The following is a 19,696-nucleotide window of genomic DNA, read 5'->3' as shown; positions in this document are numbered from 1 at the left end:
CTCATCATTTCTGCTCTCCTGCCTCTAAATGATCAAAAATAAACACGTCTGCATGAAGCTTTCATCTTTCGTCTGAAGTTACATGATTGTGAATATTCATTTTGTGTTTTGACTTTGTTGTTAGTGCAGAAGTTTGAGTTTACAGGCTTAAAAAGTGCTGGCTTTCAGGATGAATAGCAGTGGAAACATTTTTTTTTTTTTTTAAACCCCAAGGAAAACCTGCATCCTTGAAAACTGCACAGTCGTCATGGGTGAATTTGTCTAGACCACTTCCTAAATCCAAAGCATCTTTGAAAAGTTCTGCGCTGCGGAGGACAGGAAGCACCCCCTCAATAGCCAGCACCCACAGTGAGCTGAGCACTTACAGCAACAATTGTAAGTCAACTTTATATCACACTTCGGGGGTTGTGGAAACAGTCATTGCAAGAAAAACGATTGCTCTGCGTATAATTAGAATTTTTGTTTCTAGGGTTTCAGGAAAAATATGCATACTGCTTCCTTGCAGTTGCTCTGAAATTTGGGCAGAAAAAAACAAAATTCTTTGAAAAACTCTCTTGAAATAATTGTGTGTTAAAGTATATTTTTGCATGAAGGATTCTAAAGTGCATCATCTGAAGTAATGGTGTTTTGGAGGGTTAAGAGGAGCAACTCAGGGGATTTGGACTCTAACTGGAATCAGGAAAAAGATTGCTATAGTTTCATTTACTTTGCAAAAGACTATCTCTTGTGGTATCTTTGGATGCTAGATTTTGTGTAATATGACTAATATAACTTGAATCCTCATTCTAAAATATTTAAACTCAGGAGACTTTTGTTAAAGTTTTCAGTTAACCTGAGTTCTATTTTCTGTGTATAAATGAGTGAACTTACTGAGATATCTCTTTCATTCCAAAGATGTATTTGGACTTGGTTCTTATTTTCTCATTTCCTTTTTTATACTTCCCCACGAAATAATTCATAAATTTAATGTCGAAGTGCCCACTGTGCACAGACACCATGATAGGTGCAGTGAGGGACATAGGATGTCAAAGAAATGGCACTTATTCCAAAAAAAAAAAAATAGTGGAGGAGAAAAAGAAGATATTTTCATGGATGATGAGAATACTAATAAAACCAGACACAAGGGTATGGAGAGCAGCAGCAAATTGATCTCCCCAGTTTGACAGATCAGTTTCTTCTTTTGGGTGAGGAGATGGGGACAAAGTGTAATAATGCTCACAAGGTTCCTCTGGGTGTGGAGCAGTATTTTAGGATGTCCATATTTGCTTTTATCTTTTTCTCTCAAGTGACTTCTACTGTTATGCTGATTTTTATATATGAGGGGTTTGAGGCTCAGAGATACTGTCACTGGTCCAAAATCACACAGCAGGTATGTGAGGGAATTGAAAAAGCATTTTTTGCAGAGAAGGCATTGAATTAATGAGCACATTTCCGATGGGTCACCTAGCAGCAGTAGCTGGACTCATATGAGAGTAAGTAGCTGCATACCCGGGCCCTTCAGAAATACTGGGATGTGTGACTTGAAATTAAACAGGATTACTATCAGTTTTATTGTTTGAATTTTGAAGTTGTGGCACAAAATCAGGCTTGCATGTAAGAGAGAACTCTGAATTTGAAAAGGTAATTCACACATGTATTATTTTAAGCTCTCTTTGTCTTGCAAAGCAATTTTAAAAACAAACTGCCAAAACAGAATCACCAGCATGCCCTAGAAAAACTGTTGTGGCAACAGAATTTGTGGCACTTGAAACAGACACAATCCGTAGTGCCATAGCGCCGCGTTTTCCGTCGACATCCATGTTGACTTGGCCACCGTTTCAGTACCATGTCTGATGCTCCTAAGGAGGTTGTAAAATGCTTTTGTCCATTCCTTTTTGTCTTTTAACAAAGGGGTTTGCCATACCCCCACAGAGCCTGTCTAGTGGCGATGTGTTCCTGTTGGCGGATTAAGCATTCAGATCAATGAGTCTCTTTCTTAGTTTGATTTGCTAGCTGGTTTAATCTGTTTTGTGTAGTGCCTTGGAGCTTACACATTTTTTTTTTCCTCCATTCAAATTCACTAAGAGCAAGCATGAGGGATATGAGAGGGAGCATGGCTGCGGTTTTTCCTGCTTGAGCTTGCTTTGATTCTTTTAAATGACTATACCAGGAGGATTTCGCAGTTGTACAGAAACTGATATTTCTTCCAAAATCTTTATCAATTCTACCCTCACCCCACCGCCTGGTTCAGAGAGGCACTATGATGCTACCTTACTGACACTGCTGCTTGTGGGATCGTACAGCCTTTGTGTAATTCCTTTGTTAGCCACGTTTACTGGGAAAAAAAGTAGGTCGACGATTTCTGGTTTCTTTTCTTTGTAAGCATGCTTAAATTTTTATTCAATAAATGGATTTAGGATCTCTTGACTGTTATTTTTGTAACTTGTAATTTATGGTAATTGTAGTATTTGGGGGCATGTTGAATGTATATTTAAGATGTGAATGCTTCTGTGTAGGACCAATTTTATTGTCTCTTTTATGGGTTTTGGCACTCTTGATATAATTCAGCAGCATCGTTCATGCTCTGGCACATGAAATTATCCTATTATCAAAGACTTTTTGATGGTCTAGTTTCTTATTAAATAACTAGTTTTTGTGTGTGTGTAGCTGGTAGTTGTGCAAGTGTAGAAAAATACTTTTCTGAAATTAAAATGGAAACATCACATCTTTGATTGTTTTCCTGAGTTGTAACTGAAAGTATTAAACATGTATACATTTAAAGGCTACCTCAAAACATGAAAAAATCATTTTGCGCTGAAAATTTCCTGCTTCTGATAATGGATGGTCATGTGAAGAATTAACTTTCTCTTTTGATCGGTGTTCTGATTTATACCGGCTTAAGTATTTGAATCCCTTTAACGAATAGTGGTTTCTTGCTTTGTCTGCTTGTTTCTTTGTGATGTGATATCGTTAGTGGCATCATTTAAGAACTTCTGATACAACGTAGTGCTGTTGTAAAATTAGCAGTGGGTTCTCGGAACTTTGGGATCCTATAGAAATAACGTTACTAAGTGTTTTAAATGACCGAATCAAAATACGTAAGACAGTAAATTTTTCTTATTTGGGAATTTTAGCAGGTGCTTTGTGTGTGTTCTTTTAAGTGTAGAAAATTTCAAAGTTACGATCTTGATCCTTTTGGATATTAGTGTAAAAACGTTTCACAGTGGTTTTTATACCAAATGTACTCATGTATAGAAGTTAAAGATTATAAGCTGTTTCGCACTCAGATACCTAGCATCCAGTTTTTAAGATCATTAAAGTCACTGGATAAAAATTAATGATATTTTGTTTGTCATGAACAGAGTTGAAGGTTTGGGGACTGTTGTGCAATTTAGAAGGGGCTCTTGGGAGAGTGTATAATTTTGCCATGTTAGCAGGAAAATAAGTTTCAAAGACATTACTTCCTCTTCCACTTTGGCCACAAAACCATGTTTATATTTGAGAGCCAGATGGTAGGGGAAATGTAAGAGGTGCAGACCAAAGCTATTTGCATTCTCCTGGAAATGCAAGGAACAGAAGGAGACTGAATAAAAGAAATGGAGTGTTCTTTCCCTTCACCTTCACTGCCAGCCCTGGCTGAGAGGGGTGTGACGTGTAGAAAAGGGCACTAACCTTGGGCCCACCTTTGTTTGTTTGTTTGTTTGTTTGTTTGTTTTAAATGGAGTTTCGCTCTTGTCGCCCAGGCTGGAGTGCAGTGGTGTGATCTCAGCTCACTGCAACCTCTGCCTCCTGGGTTCAAGCAATTCTCCTGCCTGAACCTCCCAATTAGTTGGGATTATAGGCATGCACTACCATGCCCGGCTAATTTTTGTATTTTTAGTAGAGATGGGTTTTCACCATGTTGGCCAGGATGGTCTCGAACTCCTAACCACAAGTGATATGCCTGCATCTGCCTCCCAAAGTGCTGGGATTACAGGCATGTGCCACCCACCACGCCCGGTCCCACCGTAGTTTTCTTACTAACTCATGTTAAGTTGGACGATCCTTCTCTTCTCTTAGCCTCCGGCCTCCATACTCTCCTCTGATCAATGACAAGGGAGGACTGGGTCATCTTCAAAGTCCTTGCAGCAACAAATGTCTCTGACCCTTTTCACTGCAATAAAACAGGGCCTCATTGTTTGGCAGAACGGTGTTTTGAGTTGTTCAGGTGATTAAGCTGATAAAGAATAGGGTGGGGCTTATTTACCCTTAGTTGGTTTTTTTTTCTTCTCTCACAACAGGAATGGCAAGTGAATTTTGTCTCACCTGCCAATACTGGTTAGTGGCCAACACCGGTTCGTGGATAAGAATTCGCCTGTAGGATAGTGTCAGTGGTTTCTCAGGGTGCCTCCAGGTTCAGAGGGAAAGTTTTGTGTTCAACTAGTGATGTCTGTCATAGGTGAGGCTAAGATGAGGAACAGGCAGTCGATTCATTAGACTCTACATCACAAAGCATGTTAGTACTTGCACACTTCTGAATGGATTATTGAAGAAGGAAATACTATCCAAACCACTGTTAACTTTGTTCTCATTCTTTCTCTGTTCATGTTTTTCTAGGGTATATGTGAGATGTTCTTGTTATGATATAGTTGAGTGATTTCGCTTTTGAAATTCAAGAGCTTAGATTTCAGTAGTACTTGGATTTTAAGCCAGGTGGGCAGATGATCTGGCACAGTGGGGAGTGCTAAACTGATTCACATAAAATTCAAGAAATGAACAGAATGTTGGCTCTGTGTGTATATACATAATGTAATAAAAGCGAATTTTCACTAGATGTTAGAATGTAGTATGAATGGTAGTTTGCAGATAAAAGTCTGGAACAATGAGAAGCCGTTTTCTTTTTTTTTTGTGACGGAGTCTCACTCTATCACCCAGGCTGGCGTGCAGTGGCGCAATCTTGGCTCACTGCAACCTCTGCCTCCTGGGTTCAAGCAGTTCTCCCACCTAAGCCTCCTGAGTACCTGGGATTACAGGCACCTGCCACCATGTCCAGCTAATATTTGTGTTTTCAGTAGAGACAGGGTTTCGCCATATTGGCCAGGCTGGTCTTGAACTCCTGGCCTCAAGTGACCTGCCCACTTTGGCCTCCTAAAGTGCTAGGATTACAGTTGTGAGCCACTGTGCCAAGCCTGAGAAGCCCTTTTCTTTTTCTTTTTTCTTTTCTTTTTTTTTTTTTTTGAGACGGAGTCTTGTTCTATCACCCAGGCTGGAGTGCAGTGGTGCGATCTCGGCTCACTGCAAGCTCCACCTCCCGGGTTCATGCCATTCTCCTGCCTCAGCCTCCCGAGTAGCTGGGACCATAGGCACCCACCACCGCGCCTGGCTAATTTTTTTGTATTTTTAGTAGAGATGGGGTTTCACCGTGTTAATCAGGATGGTTTTGATCTCCTGACCTCGTGATCCACCCACCTTGGCCTCCCAAAGTGCTGGGACTACAGGCGTGAGCCACCGTGCCCGGCCGAGAAGCACTTTTCTAATAGGAAAATCATTTCTTCTGCTTGGGCTTTTCTGAGAATATCCCTTCATTTTTCCTTTTAGTCTCACCAGCTCCTTTATTTCACTTGAACCACACTTTGGCCATGGGGGAAATGAAGATAGGATTCCAGAGAATCTATTATTCTGGCATAATTGAGACAGTTGGGACCAAAGATGACAAAGGGGCAGTTTTAAACTACATACTAGATCAGGTTGAGAAGTAGGTGGCCACATGGAAAATTTTACGTATTGTCTCTTCAAGCCAGCAGTGTTTAGTGTCCATGACTCTCTAGAACACTGTCTTTAGGATGATTCTGAGGATGCTTCCAGCCTCAGTGGTACTGAATACCACAGTCAGTTAGTAGGGCCCCTGTGAAGGCGAATGTGCTGTCTATTCCCATACCCGATATTCAGACCCTTCTTATTCATAGATAGGTGATTCAGCACAGCTAGGCAGTGGCCAAGTCAGCACCAGAACTTGGGTATTTTACATCCTGTTCTGTTGCTTGAAACTATTATGCATCACTTATATTGGAACTGTTGCCGCTGAGGGCTTTATTGTTTGAATATAACGACTCTGGCTAAGGGAAAATTTAGATAACATCAGGATACCCAGTCAGTTGCCATGTTAGGATCAGAAATAGAAGGCAGGGGAAATATTTGAAGAGCATTATGCCTCATGTTGGGGTTTACTAGAAAGCAGTGGGCCAGCCTAGAGTACAGTGAGTAGAGATTGAAAGAAAGATATTAAGTGTCAGTCATAAAATTATGTTCAGCTCAGTACAGTTTGTAACTGCCATTAGTAAGGCAGAAAGCATGTACGATCGTTGATCATAGAGTATATGAATATATATCTTGTATATATAGCTTTCATGTAAATATGTGTAAAACATAAATGCATGTATGTTTGTACCTGAGTCACATGCAGACATTTTATCCTTGCAGTATAGACTCTGACTTCATGTTGTGTGTTACGAAGTTGGTGCCAGATGGATCTAGTGTCGTATTGAGTCTGAAAAGTGGCAGTGTGGCAGCTGATTTCCAGCACACCACCTCCTATTCTGCATGTGACAGCCAAGGGACAGGAGTATCATTCCTCATGAGGAACGTGTCCTTTACTTTAGTGAAAATCTTTTTACTGATCTCTTTGTGAACCATGGGCCTTTGTGTCTAAAGTTTAGAAAGGAAAAGCATGAATTTAGAATCACACAATTTCGTATTAGGTTTGTAAATTGAACTCAGTTTGATTTTTTAAAATATGAATAAGTGACTTATTTGTTGCTGAATATAATCAAATATAACTTCAAGAAAAGTAAGACTAAAATCCAGATGGTTATAATTCCATGGTTAAGACTCATTTTCTTTGTTGGATTTGATTCACAAAAGCTAACATGCTCATGGAAACCCAATATCCATTTTATATGAACATCTAAAAAGGGTTCTGTTGAATGTTATAATAGCAGTATCTTTAATACTGTCACTCCCATTAGCTTCCTGTCAACTTTGGAAAAGCCAAATCTCTAGGTTCTCGAGGAGGTGAGAGTTGGAAAAAAAGAACAGGAAATTGACAGAATTTTCTCAGCAGGAGGGAAAGCTCTGTGTCAATTTGACCTAATATTAGGAATGTTATTTGGGCACAAGAACAATTAACAGATGGCTCATTGTACAGGGACCAAGTGTGGATTAGGGGAAAATAATAGCATGCCTGTACAAAGTTTGAATGTGATGTGTATAAGCGCTGTTGTAGCAGTTGGAATAGTTTAGCCGAGTGAAAAATTTCTAGCTGCCCTCACATTTAGAATGTGTTTGTAAACAAGGTAGCTATCTTAACCCTTTGCTAAATGAGTGAAGTGAGAAAAGGGATCAAAGTTGGTAATAAAGAAATTTATAAGTGTTGAATAGTAGAATAGAATTGGGTGCCTAGAATTGGATATTGATGATTATTAAGAAACAGACTGGGCGCGGCTCACGCCTGTAATCCTGGCACTTGGGAGGCTGAGGTGGGCGGATCATGAGGTCAGGAGATCGAGACCATCCTGGCTAACACAGTGAAATCCCATCTCTACTAAAAATAGAAAAAATAAGCCGGGTGTGGAGGCGGGCACCTGTAGTCTCAGCTACTCGAGAGGCTGAGGCAGGAGAATGGCGTGACCCGGGAGGCAGAGCTTGCAGTGAGCCGAGATCGCACCACTGCACTCCAGCCTGGGTGACAGAGTGAGACTCCATTTCAAAAAAAAAAAAGAGAAACAATAAAAAATCCAGTCTGGTTTGGTGGAGGGGAAATTTTTACACATAATACAGAAGACGGTTTTTGTTATTTAGGTGAGATTCCCTTTTATGCTTTTGCTTTGGAGTAAAACATAAAGTTTGCTTTGGAACAAACTTCCTTTGTTCAGGGCAGAAGTTGGCGTTTTAACTCCTTGCTGTAGCAGCGAGGATTTGAACCAGATCTCATCCTTATAGCTACGGAAGAGTCTGTATGTTACTGTTCTTGTGTCATTAACTAGCTGGCTGCATGAATTCTTTCTTGTCCCAGTGGAGATGGGTGCTCTTTCTAGCTGCACCTGGGGCATTCTTGTTACATGGCATGAATGGCTGTATTATTTCTTCTCCAACTTTTGTGTGGAATGAAAGCTGAACTAGACAAGATGCATAAACTTGGACGGTGCCCAGCTAACCAGGATGTGTGGTGACTCCGATTACAGCCTTTATTTCGCATCCCTGAGGACACAAGCTACCTGTTATCCACGCTGTATTCCCAGTGTTCAGTAATGACTGGCATGTCGTAGGTGCTTATTGAGCATTTGTTGATTCAAGAACAGAGGAGTAAATGTGGAAGTTTGAAACTGTATTTATAGGATAAAGTGTACTTTTCTGTTTTGTTACAGCTGGTAATGCTGCTGTCATCAAATATGAGGAGAAACCTCCAAAACCAGCATTTCAGAATGGTTCCTCAGGATCCTTTTATTTGAAGCCTTTGGTATCCAGGGCTCATGTTCACTTGCTGAAAACTCCTCCAAAAGGTACGGTTCTCATTGTGGTTAGAAGAGGGAGGGCAAGATGCTTAAAGTCCTTGGCTTGTAGAAAGTTAAATTTTAACAGTTAGGTTTGTGGTATATTTAACAATGATTAAAAATGTGTTGAGAAAGGAGATATGATACATTTTCACACTGAGGAAATCGTTGTTTTGAGAGTTGGTAGGTTCTGTAGTTAAAAATCACTACATGTAAATCAGCAGGCAGAACAAAGGTATAAGGTCAAAATAACAAAACTTGTAGAGTTAAATAATTCTAAACTAGTGCCATAGAAGAGTGAGATAGAAAGGAGTAGAAATGCATGATGACTTTTCATCAGGGTAGAGGTTTTGTGTTTATTACTGTACTTGTGTCTCATGTCTTTGGTCCAACACACTGTTCTTCCTCTAAATGTTCTTTATCTCTATTCCTTCTCATATCACTCACCCTGTATTTGCTGTGACTATTAAAAGTAATTTTCAGATTTACAAAATATGTGATATATACTTAATGTACAATGTTTTCATGCAACTTTGTCTCAGTGGACCCAAAACACATCAGGAGCCTTCTTTGTGCCACACGCAGTGACTCACGCCTATAATCCCGGCACTTTGAGAGGCCAAGATGGGTGGACCACTTGAGGTCAGGAGTTCGAGACCAGCTGAGCCAACATGGCAAAACGCCATCTCTACTAAAAATACAAAATTAGCTGGGCATGGTGGTGTGTACCTGTAGTCCCAGCTACTCAGGAGGCTGAGCCACGAGAATTGCTTGAACCCAGGAGGCAGAGGTTGCAGTGAGCCGAAATCACGCCACTGCGCTCCAGCCTGGGTGACAGAGCGAGACTCCGTCTCGGAAAAAAAAAAATAATAGAAAGCCTTTTGTGTGCTTAGTGAACTGAAGCTTAACCGAAGCCTGAGAGGATAATTGTGAATGAGAAACTTGACCTATAAAATGAGACCCACATTTATGTTAGAGAATTTGGAAAACACAGAAACAAAGAGTCTTCCTTAATTCTGTCAACCACCAATTGCTGTCACATTTCCTTCTGACTTTTTCTTTGGAATGTATATGTTGTTTTGTTTTTATTCCAGCAAAACTGGGGTAATAATGAATACACTCTTCTGTATCTTGCTTTTTATTAAGTTAGTATATCATGAGAGCTTCTTCACTTTAAATGGCCGTGCAACAGTCCACTGTTGCCACATTCTGTGGTTGCCCAGTTTAGTTTATACTGGACAACTTCTGACTTTCACTGGGGTGTATTACTACTTAGATGAAACTCTTCAAATAGGAGTCATAGTTCATTGTTTCAGATTCTGGTTACTTCTGAATGTCCCAGAAGGAGGAATTACTGGGTTAACCTGCCTGAAACTCTTAGTAACTTTCTAGAAGGTGTTGCTCTGTCACAGTATCCTCATTAACATGTGTCTCTGTGTGTGTTTAAAGGATCATATGTTAACTTGAGGCTGGTAAATGTACGTCAATACCTTTTCTTTGTACTGAATTGAAGAGAAAATAGGCATGAATTTTGGGAGTGGGTTCAATTCTTCAGTGTGCAGCAGGTTGTCATCTGTCTAGGGATTTAATCAAATTTCAGAGGCACCAAATGACCTCGTGCTGGGTTGACATCAGGATGGAAAACTGTGGTTTTTTATTGATGATGATAAAGCCCCATGATCCACACAGCAGTAACGAAGTTAACGCCGTGGAACTTTGATACTAAAATGACTTTCAGAGGATGAGATTTCATAGACAGCTTTGTAGAACAGGAGACTCAGAATTCTAAAATGCCTCACTATGGAATTGATAGGTTCTTGTGTTGCAACGGTTTTACTTGAGTGGGAATCAGTGCTTTCCGTTGATAACAGCCACATATGTTAAGAGATGATCATCTCTGTAAAATTTCAGATACAACATGGTAGCTGTTGTAACTAATCTGCAGATGATGATGTGCTGGAAACGACTATTTCATGTTAAGTAGAAGTGTGCATAGATTTTAGTGACTTACAGCTCTGTACCTATTACCACTCCTGATTTTATATTGTATCAGTTTGGAGGAAAACTGATACAGTAATATTTCTATTTTTCTTCATAGCTGAATAGAAACGGGTAGTTTCAGAAAGCACACAGGAGTGACTGTCCTTCATGAAGTCTGGCCTCTGCTCTCCTGGCAGCAGAATAGCATTATGTGCACAGTCAGTGTGTGAATTCAGCACTGTTAAAACTTGAACTTCAGCTGTTCTTGACTGAAAAAACACTGGCTTTTCATATTAAAACTGATGCTATTTAATTTGTGGTGATGACTTGCATATCATTCTGAAACCTTTGGATGTTATGTGGAATATCATCTTATATTTAAAATGTGCTTGACAAAAGTTGGTTGAATCTCACTAATATTTCCCACCTGGAACCTGGAATTTAGAGATTGATTGTTTTTGAAAATAATTCTTATCAACATGGTTTGTTTTTGTGTGATATGTCAAATAAAACGTGTATATTTTACATGTTTCTTTTAGGTCCTTCGAGAAAAAATTTATTTACAGCTCTTAATGCAGGTGAGTGACTACTTTATGGATGGGGATAAAAAGAATCTTTTTGTAAAGTTATGTTACTACAGCTATTTACAGTGATTTTTTACTGGGGTGCTTATAAATAGAATTTCCAATTTGAGGTATAAACGTGACTTTTTATGACAGGTCACATAGCATTAAAATACGGTAAGCATGATTGGCGTTCTGAATCGTAAAAGGACATTTTATTGCTAACAGATAATTATAGTCTGTTAAAAACTGATTTTGTTAATGTGGTCTAAATGAGATGGAAAATGTACTTCTCCCAAGATAAATGCTAGTTTGAAATTGGATATTCCTTAATTGCTAAGTGGTCTCAAGATTTGGTTTTAGCACCTTTTCCCAGTTCAGCAGCCTATATTTTTTATGTTCTTTTTTACACTTTCACTGGACTTACATTCCCAAGACAGCCTGCAGCCTCCACTATTTGAACCACAGCTGAGAATCTAAAACTTTGTGTCTCTCAAGAAGCCATAAAAGGTTTCACAAAATAGCTTCACTGCGATTCCTATACTTTGGATGGATGGATGGATGGACGGATGGACAGACGGACGGACGGACAGACAGACAGACTGGGTGCGGTGACTCACACCTGTAATCCCAGCACTTTGGTAGGCCAAGGCGGGTGGATCACTTGAGGTCAGGAGTTTGAGACCAGCCTGGCCAATGTGGTGAAACCCCATCTCTACTAAAAATACAAAAAAATTAGCCAGACGTGGTGGTACGCTTCTGGAGTCCCAGCTACTCAGGAGGCTGAGGCAGAATAATTGCTTGAACCTGGGAGGCAGAGGTTGCAGCGAGCCTAGATTATGCCACTGCGCTCCAGCCTGGGTGACACTGCAAGACCCTGTCTCAAAAAAAAAAAAAAAAAAAAAAAAAAAAAAAAAAAAAAAAGATGGATTGATCTCTCTAGATAGATAAATAAGGTCTTCCATACACTGCCTACATTGTCTTATTTTGTATACAGTGATAAAACAGTTATGTGGCTTCTGAATCCCTGGCAGATTAGAAGACCAAATCAGAAGAAACAAAGGTGTAAACATCGCTCATTTTCTTGAGCTTTGCAAATACTATATTTTTCACGAGTCTACCAGCATCATTTTTCCCAACAGCAGTTGCTCGCTTCATGTCTGTGTGTCACATTTTGGTAATTCTCACACTATTTCAAGCTTTTTCATTATTATTGTATCTGTTATGGTGATCTGCGATCGGTGATCTTTGATATTACTATTGCGATTGTTTCGGGACACCACAGACCATGCCCATGTAAGACAGCGAACCCAGCTGATGCGTGTGCATTTCGACTGCTCCACTGACTAGTCCCTCTTCCATCCCTCTCCCTTTCCTTGATCCTCCTTTTTCCCTGAGACACAATAATATTGAAAATAACCAATTAATAACCCTATAATGACCTGTAAATATTCAAGTGAAAGAAAAGTCGCGTGTCTCTCACTTTAAATCAAAAGATAGAAATGATTAAGTTTAATGAGGAGGGCACATTGAAAGCCAAGACAGGCCAGAAGCCAGGTCTTTTGTGCCCAGCAGTTAGCCAAGTTGTAAATGAAAAGTTCTTGAAGAAAATTAAAAGGGCTTCTCTAGTGAATACACAAATAAGAACGCAAAACAGACTCCCGGCATAGAGAAAGTTTGAGAGGTCTGACCAGAAGATTAAGCCAGCTGCAACTTTCGCTTTAGTCAAAGCCTAATCCAGGATGAGACCCTAACTCTCCTCAGTTGAAGGCTGAGAGAGGTGAGGAAGCTGCAGGAAAAAAGTTGCAAGCTAGCAGAGGTTGGTTCATGAGGTTTAAAGTAACTCTTCATAACATGAAAGTACAAGGTGAAGTAGCAGGTTATCCAGAAGATCTAGCTGGGATCATTGATAAAGGTGGCTACACAAAACAACAGACTTTCAGTGTGGGTGAAACAACTTCATATTGAAAGAAGATGCTGTTTAAGACTTGCACAGGTAGACAGTTGAAGTCAGTGCCTGGCTTCAGAGGACAAGCTGTCTTATTAGAAGTGAATGCATCTGGTAATTTTAAGTTGAAGCCGATGCTGACTTACCATTCTGAAAATTCTAGGGCACTTAAGAATTATGCTAAATCTACTCTGCCTGTGCTCTACAAATGAAACAACAAAGCCTGGATGACAGCGTATCTGTTTACAGCCTGGTTTGCTGAATATTAAGCCCATTGTTAAGACCTACAACTCAGAAAGATATTTCTTTCAAAATATTACTTCTGACTGACAATGCACCTGTTCACCCAACAACTCTGATGGAGATGTACAGGAAGATGAATGTTTTCACACTTGCTAACGTAGCAGCCATTTTGCAGCCCACGGATCAAGGAGTAATTTTGACTTTCAGGTCTTACTATTTAAGAAGTACATTGTGTAAGACTGTGACTGCCGTAGATACCGATTCTTCTGATGGAACTGGGCAAAGGCAGTTGAAAACCTTCTGAAAAGGGTTTGCTCTTCTAGATGCCATTAAGAACATTCGTGATTCATGGAAGGAGATCGAAGCACCAACTGAATAGGAGTTTGAAAGAAGTTGACCTGACCCTCACGGATGACTTTGAGGGGTTCAGTGCTTCAGTGGAGGAAGTCACTGCCGATGTGGTAGAAATAGGATGAGAACTAGAATGAGAAGTGAAGCCTACAGCTGTGACTGCATTGCTGTTGATCTCTGGTAAAATTTGAGCAGAATGAGGAGTTGCTTCTTATGAATGAGCAAATAAAGTATCTTGTTGAGATGGAATCTACTCCTGGTGAAGATGCTGTGAACATTGTTGAAATGACAAAGGAGTCGGAATATTCCGTAAACTTAAAGCAGTGATGGGTTTGAGAGGATTGACTCCAATTTTGAAAGACGTTCTGCTGTAGGTAAAATGCTATGAAACAGCATCACATGCTACAGAGAAATCTTTCATGAAAGAGTCAGTTGATGTTGCAAACTTCTTTGCTGTCTTACTTTAAATTGCCACAGCCATCCAAACCTTCAGCAACCACCACCCTAAATAGTCAGTCAGCAGCCATCAGCACTGAGGCAAGACCTTCCGCTAGCAAAAGAATTCCTGCTCACTGAAGGCTCAGATGATCATCAGCATTTTTTTAACAATGAAATATTTTTAAATTAAGGCATATTGTTTTTTAGACATAATGCTGTTGCACACTTAGCAGACTATAGTGTAGTGTAAATATAAGTTTTACATGCACTGAGAAACTGACAATTTTTGTGATTTGCCTTATTATGACATGTGTCTTATGGGGTCATCTGTATCTCCCAGGTATGCCTGTACTGTTACAGAATGTCGACTACAGTTTCTTTATACATTGTGAATGTCAGGTGTTAAGGATGCAGTCCTGAGTGAAAAATGAGCAGAGGCCTTGTCTCTGGGGAGCTAACAGGATAGTAAAAGCAAACAAACAAACAAAAAACCTGCTCAAATAAACATGAATCACAAATGCACTAAGTTCTAGGAAGGAGGGCTGTCTTGTCCTAGAAGAGAGGTCCGGGATTGAAGGCTGTGATGTGCGGGAAACCTGGGCAGGAGGTATAAATTTCTGAGCCTCTTGTGTAAAGAAAATAGGGTGGATAACATTACATCATGAATAGCAAAGAGCCTTGATGCCCCATCAGGTGTATTCAGTTTCCTCAGCGTAATAAGCAGGGAAGTGTGGGGGAATTATCACAGAATTCTTAACCTTTTGTAGGCTCTTAAAGCTAGGAGGACAGCCATACAGAATGATCTAAGTTCTGAAGATCCCCAGGATGCTCAGTGTGAATATATGTGGCTGCTAAAGCCTTTATAGTCTAAAAATGCAGAAGAAACTCTATGTTGTGCACATTTAGGCTTTTATTTCCTTTTAAGTTTCTGGTACATCCTAATATCTGGGGAAAAAAGATAGCTAATATTCTATGGAATGGTATTGTTTAAAATTTAGTTAACCATAATCAGAAAACTGGCTCAAATGGTAGCTCTGTGTTTAACAGTTTAAGAAACCTCCAGGCTATTTTCCAAAGTGGGTGGACAATTTTATATCCTCACCAGGAGTGTAGGAAGAATCCCGTTTTTCCACATCCTTGTCAACACTTGGCTTTGTCTGTCTTTTTTGTTAACAGCTATCCTACTGGGTATGAAGTGATATCTCGTTTCAATTTGCGTTCTGACAACCAGTGACATTGAGTGTTGTTTTGCATGCTTATTGGCCATTTGTATATCTTCTTTGGAGAAGTGTCTATTCAAATCATTTGCCAATTTTAAACTGGATTTTTTTATTGAATTGTAGGAGTTCTTATATAGTCTGATATTAGACCCTTGTCAGAGTTATCATTTGCAAATATTTTCTCCCAGTTCTTGGGCTGTGTTTTCACTTTCTTGATAGTGTCCTTGAAAACACAAATGTTTTAAATTTTGACACGGTCCAGTTTTATCAATTTTTTTTCTTTTGTTGCTTCTGCTTTTGGTATTGTATGTCAGAAACAGTTGCCTCATCCAAGGTTGCGAAGATTTATGCCTGTGTTTTCTTTTAAGATTTTTTTTGCTATTCTAACTGTTACATTTCGGTTTGTGATTCATTTTGAGTTATATTTTTATATGGTATGAGGTAGAAGGTCTAACTGTTTTTCGCACATGGACATCCAGGTGTTGAAAACATTATTCTTTCCCCCACTGAAATGCCTTGGCACCTTTGTTAAAAATAATTGGTTAAGAATGTGAGAGTTTATTTCTGGTTTCTAAATTGTGTTCTTTGCGTGTATACCTCTACCTTTGCCAGTACTACACTGTCTTGATTAGTAAGTTTTGAAATCAGGATGTGAGTCATTCAACATTTTTCTTTTATTTCAAGATCGTTATGGCTATTCTGGGTGCCTTGATGTTCTGTATGAATTTTAGGATCAGCTTTTGTCAGTCTCTGTAATGAAGTCACATGAGATTTTAGGAACGTAATAAATCGAATAATACTAATTTAATTATTCCTGTTACATTGAATCTATATATGACTCTGTAGAGTATATAGAATGTATTCTAAGGGGTCAACATTGCATTTAATCTAGTTTGTGTGGTAGGCCTGTGTATTTTCCCAAAATCATAAGCATGACTTTCCCAGGTTGTTGTTCTTGATGGTTAGTTATTATGACTTAAGACTAACCTGGTATTATGAGGAGCCTGGCGAGGAGAAGTTACATTGTGGACAGAGGACCACAACAAAGTGTGTTCACTTTGGAAGGACAACTTTGATGCTGAAAAATGTTGTCCAGACAGTCAATGACTTTGGGTGGATCATTGAACCTCTTTGATAATAGTTTTCTGTGTAAATGAAAGGGCAGATTTCTAGATTTCTCCCCACTGTGATATTCGGTGACTGCAAATCACCTTGACTTTTTTCATATCCTGCTGGAAATTAGTCATACTTTAGCTGATATAGAAGACATTGCCTCCACACATAGACATGTTCCTCTGAGTGTTAAATTTTTAATAGTTGCACTATGGCTTTGAGATATTTTAAAGCAGTAAATAGTGGTGGAGATTACAGTTGAGTTGACCAACTTCATATTCCTTAGTTCTAGTAACATAGTCACTTTTAATTATAGCAGTTTGCCACACTTCAAAAAGTTTAGCATGTAGTTTAGAAATCACCCTTTAGGTCTTTTAAATTTGTGATTTTAAATGAAATTTAGGTAAGTTTATATCCTGCTTTATCATTTAACATATAGTAATCACTTTTACATTTAGCAGATACAGTAACATTTAACTACTTTTGAATATTTTTAGTGCTTCTGTATCACATTCATACATGATTCTATGATGAACATCTGTACAATTAGCACTTTCAACTTTGGGGGAAATTTCTTGTGATAGATTCTTAAAAGTAGTATCAGGAAATCAAAATATGTACCTGTTTACAGTCACTTCACCCAAATAGCCAAATTGTTTTCCAAAAGCTTGATGTCAGTTTATACCATGGTTGACATAAAAGACAGCTGGCTTCATCATACCTTGGTCAGCATTGGATATTATTTTAAAATTTTTTTGACTAACATAATAGTTTAAAATGTTACGTCATTGTTTTAGCTTGACCTCTATCAGTTAAAGAAATTCCATTAACTCATAAGGCAACGTAGAAGAGCAGGAGGAGAATGAACTTTTAAGGCACAGGATATTGGTTTAAACCTTGGTCCTGCCACTTTCTATTTGTGTCCTGACCTTGAGCTAGTTGCTAAGCCTCTCCAAGTCTCAAATTTCTCATTTGGAAACATGGGAGTATTGGGGGAATGATTCCCAGAAAGGGAATAATTTGACATCATAGAATTGTTTTATAAAAGGTTCTCAAATAATAGTTAATTCAGCTGCTAGGAACGGTAACGATGATGATCTTTTACATTGTTTTTATAATTCTAGTGGCTTACTTTTAGAGTTCTTTTCCAGGAAGTTGAATTATTTTAAATCCGTAAAGCAAGCAGGAGAGACTACTTAAAGTCAAGAACCGACCTCTTGGGGTCTAACTGTTGCAATTTATTTAAAGGTTATGATGCTGCAGGATTCTAGTTGACATTGACTCTAAAAAAAATCTGGGCTTACTGTTGATAAGGAAGATGTCACACATACCACAGCATACTATTATTACTTTGGTTCTACCACACACTAAAGCCATTGGGATACCAGAGCTGTATTTATCCAGCACCCTGCTTGTTTTACACAAGACCATCAGTCTCAGGTGCCAGGGTGTCTGCCTTGGAAGGTAGAAAATGCACTATTCCTTCCACAGTTACTTAGTAAAGACAGCACAGGAGAACAGGGCGGCTTTCTTGCCTTCTTTGGCCAAGTGCTGGGAAGTGGTTGCAAGCTGCAAGCCTGCTGATGAGGTGATGCCAAGGGTGCCAGGGTTTCTTCTGGTGAGAGCAGAGAGAAAGCTGTTTTTCACTGTTGTTTTATGATTATCGTAACTCTCCCCTTATACTTAAAAAGCAGTTGCTCTTTTGATATGGGATACATTTGCTGTTTCCAATTGGTGTTGGGGTTGGGAGAAGTGGATCCTTTAGTAAATCTTCTTGAGACAGTGGCTACCTTTTTAGCAGGAGCTAGATCTTTTTCATATGTATGCAAAGTATTCCAGATAAATTAGTTTTAAACACACAAAGTAATTAAAACACTAAGAATATAGACTTAAGTAGAAAAGATCTTTCCAGGAACACTAGTATAATAGAAATGATTAATAATAGAACAACAAAAGCTTTAAAAAACCTTAGAAACAGGCCATGTGTAGTGGCTTATGCTTGTAATCCCAACACTTTAGGAGTCAAAGACAGGTGGATTGTTTGAGGCCAGGAGTTCAAGACCAGCCTGGGCAACGTAGCGACAACCCATCTCTACCAAAAATACAAAAAATTAGCTGCACGTGGTGGCCCGCACTTGTAGTCCCAGCACTCAGAAGCCTGAGGCAGAAGAATCGTTGAACCCAGGAGGCAGAGGTTGCAGTGAGCTGAGATTGCACCATGGCACTCCAGCCTGGATGACAGAGTGAGACTCTGTCTCAGAAAAATTAAAAAATGAGAATAAAAACCATAGAAACAGTATTTATAAGCAAAGAACAAACTGAGATAATATTAGCACATACTCTATGTAGAGCTCTGTCAAATCAGCAAGAGAAAGACAACTCTATAATAGAGGCTAAATGGACATACCACCCAAAGAGATCTACAGATTCAATGCAACCCCTATCAAAATCCCAGTGTCATTTTTTTTTTTTTTTTTAGAGAAATAGAAAAGCAATTCCAAAATTCATATAGAATGACAAAGGACTGCAAATAGCCAAAACAATCTTGACAAAGAACAAAGCTGGAGGCATCATAGTTCCTGGTTTCAAAGTATATTACAACACACAGTAATTAAAACAGTATGGAACTGGCACAAAGATAGAAACATAGACTGATGAAATAAAATAGTCCAGAAATAAATCCGTGTATATATGGTCAGCTAATCTTCAATAAACATGCCAAGAGTACACAATAGGGAAAGGATAGTCGCTTTGTAAATGGTACTGGGAAAACTGGTCATCCACAAGCAAAATAATGAAATCGGACCCTTATCTCACACAGTACACAAAAATCAACTCGAGATGGATTCAAAACTTAAATATAAGATCTGAAACTGTAAAACACCTCAAAGAACACATGGGACAAAACTTGATGACATTTTTCTTGGTATGACACCAAAAGCCCAGGTAATAAAAGCAAAAATAGGCAGGTGGGAGTGCATCAAAATAAAAATCTGCAGAGCGAAGCAGTCATTTAATAGCATGAAAAGGCAGCTTATGAGATAAGAGAAAACATTTGCAAACCATACATCTGATAAGGGGTTATTTACCAAAATAATTGAAATCAAGATGTTGAAGAGATATTTGCATTCCCATGGTCTATTGGGGGAACCCGCCCCCTGTATTTCTATTTTCCTGAAGTGGCAGCTGGTCTGAGAAATAAAGAGAAAGAGTACAAAGAGAGGAATTTTACAGCTGGGCCACTGGGGGTAGCATCACATATCGGTAAGTCCATGATGCCCACCTGAGCCACAAAACCAGCACGTTTTTATTAGGGATTTCAAAAGGGGTGGG

At 39.1% G+C, this 19,696-nt stretch overlaps 1 protein-coding gene across 10 annotated transcripts in view; it reads left to right on the top strand.

The window, feature by feature from the left end:
• Window positions 1-19,696, top strand: part of MTUS1 (microtubule associated scaffold protein 1) — a 164,825-nt gene that overhangs the window by 84,956 nt on the left and 60,173 nt on the right. For 7 of the 10 annotated variants that reach the window (XM_073017959.1, XM_007961738.3, XM_007961737.3 and 4 more), the window contains exons 4-6: window positions 214-375; window positions 8,382-8,516; window positions 11,027-11,065. In XM_073017959.1, the coding sequence (XP_072874060.1) occupies window positions 214-375; window positions 8,382-8,516; window positions 11,027-11,065 (336 nt within the window). The remainder of the gene's footprint in view (window positions 1-213; window positions 376-8,381; window positions 8,517-11,026; window positions 11,066-19,696) is intronic. The other 3 variants (XM_007961744.3, XM_007961745.3, XM_007961743.3) reach the window with 2 other exon arrangements.

The sequence above is a fragment of the Chlorocebus sabaeus genome, chromosome 8 (assembly GCF_047675955.1).
Source record: "Chlorocebus sabaeus isolate Y175 chromosome 8, mChlSab1.0.hap1, whole genome shotgun sequence".
Taxonomy (NCBI): domain Eukaryota; kingdom Metazoa; phylum Chordata; class Mammalia; order Primates; family Cercopithecidae; genus Chlorocebus; species Chlorocebus sabaeus.
This window is presented reverse-complemented; position numbering and strand designations above follow the sequence as displayed.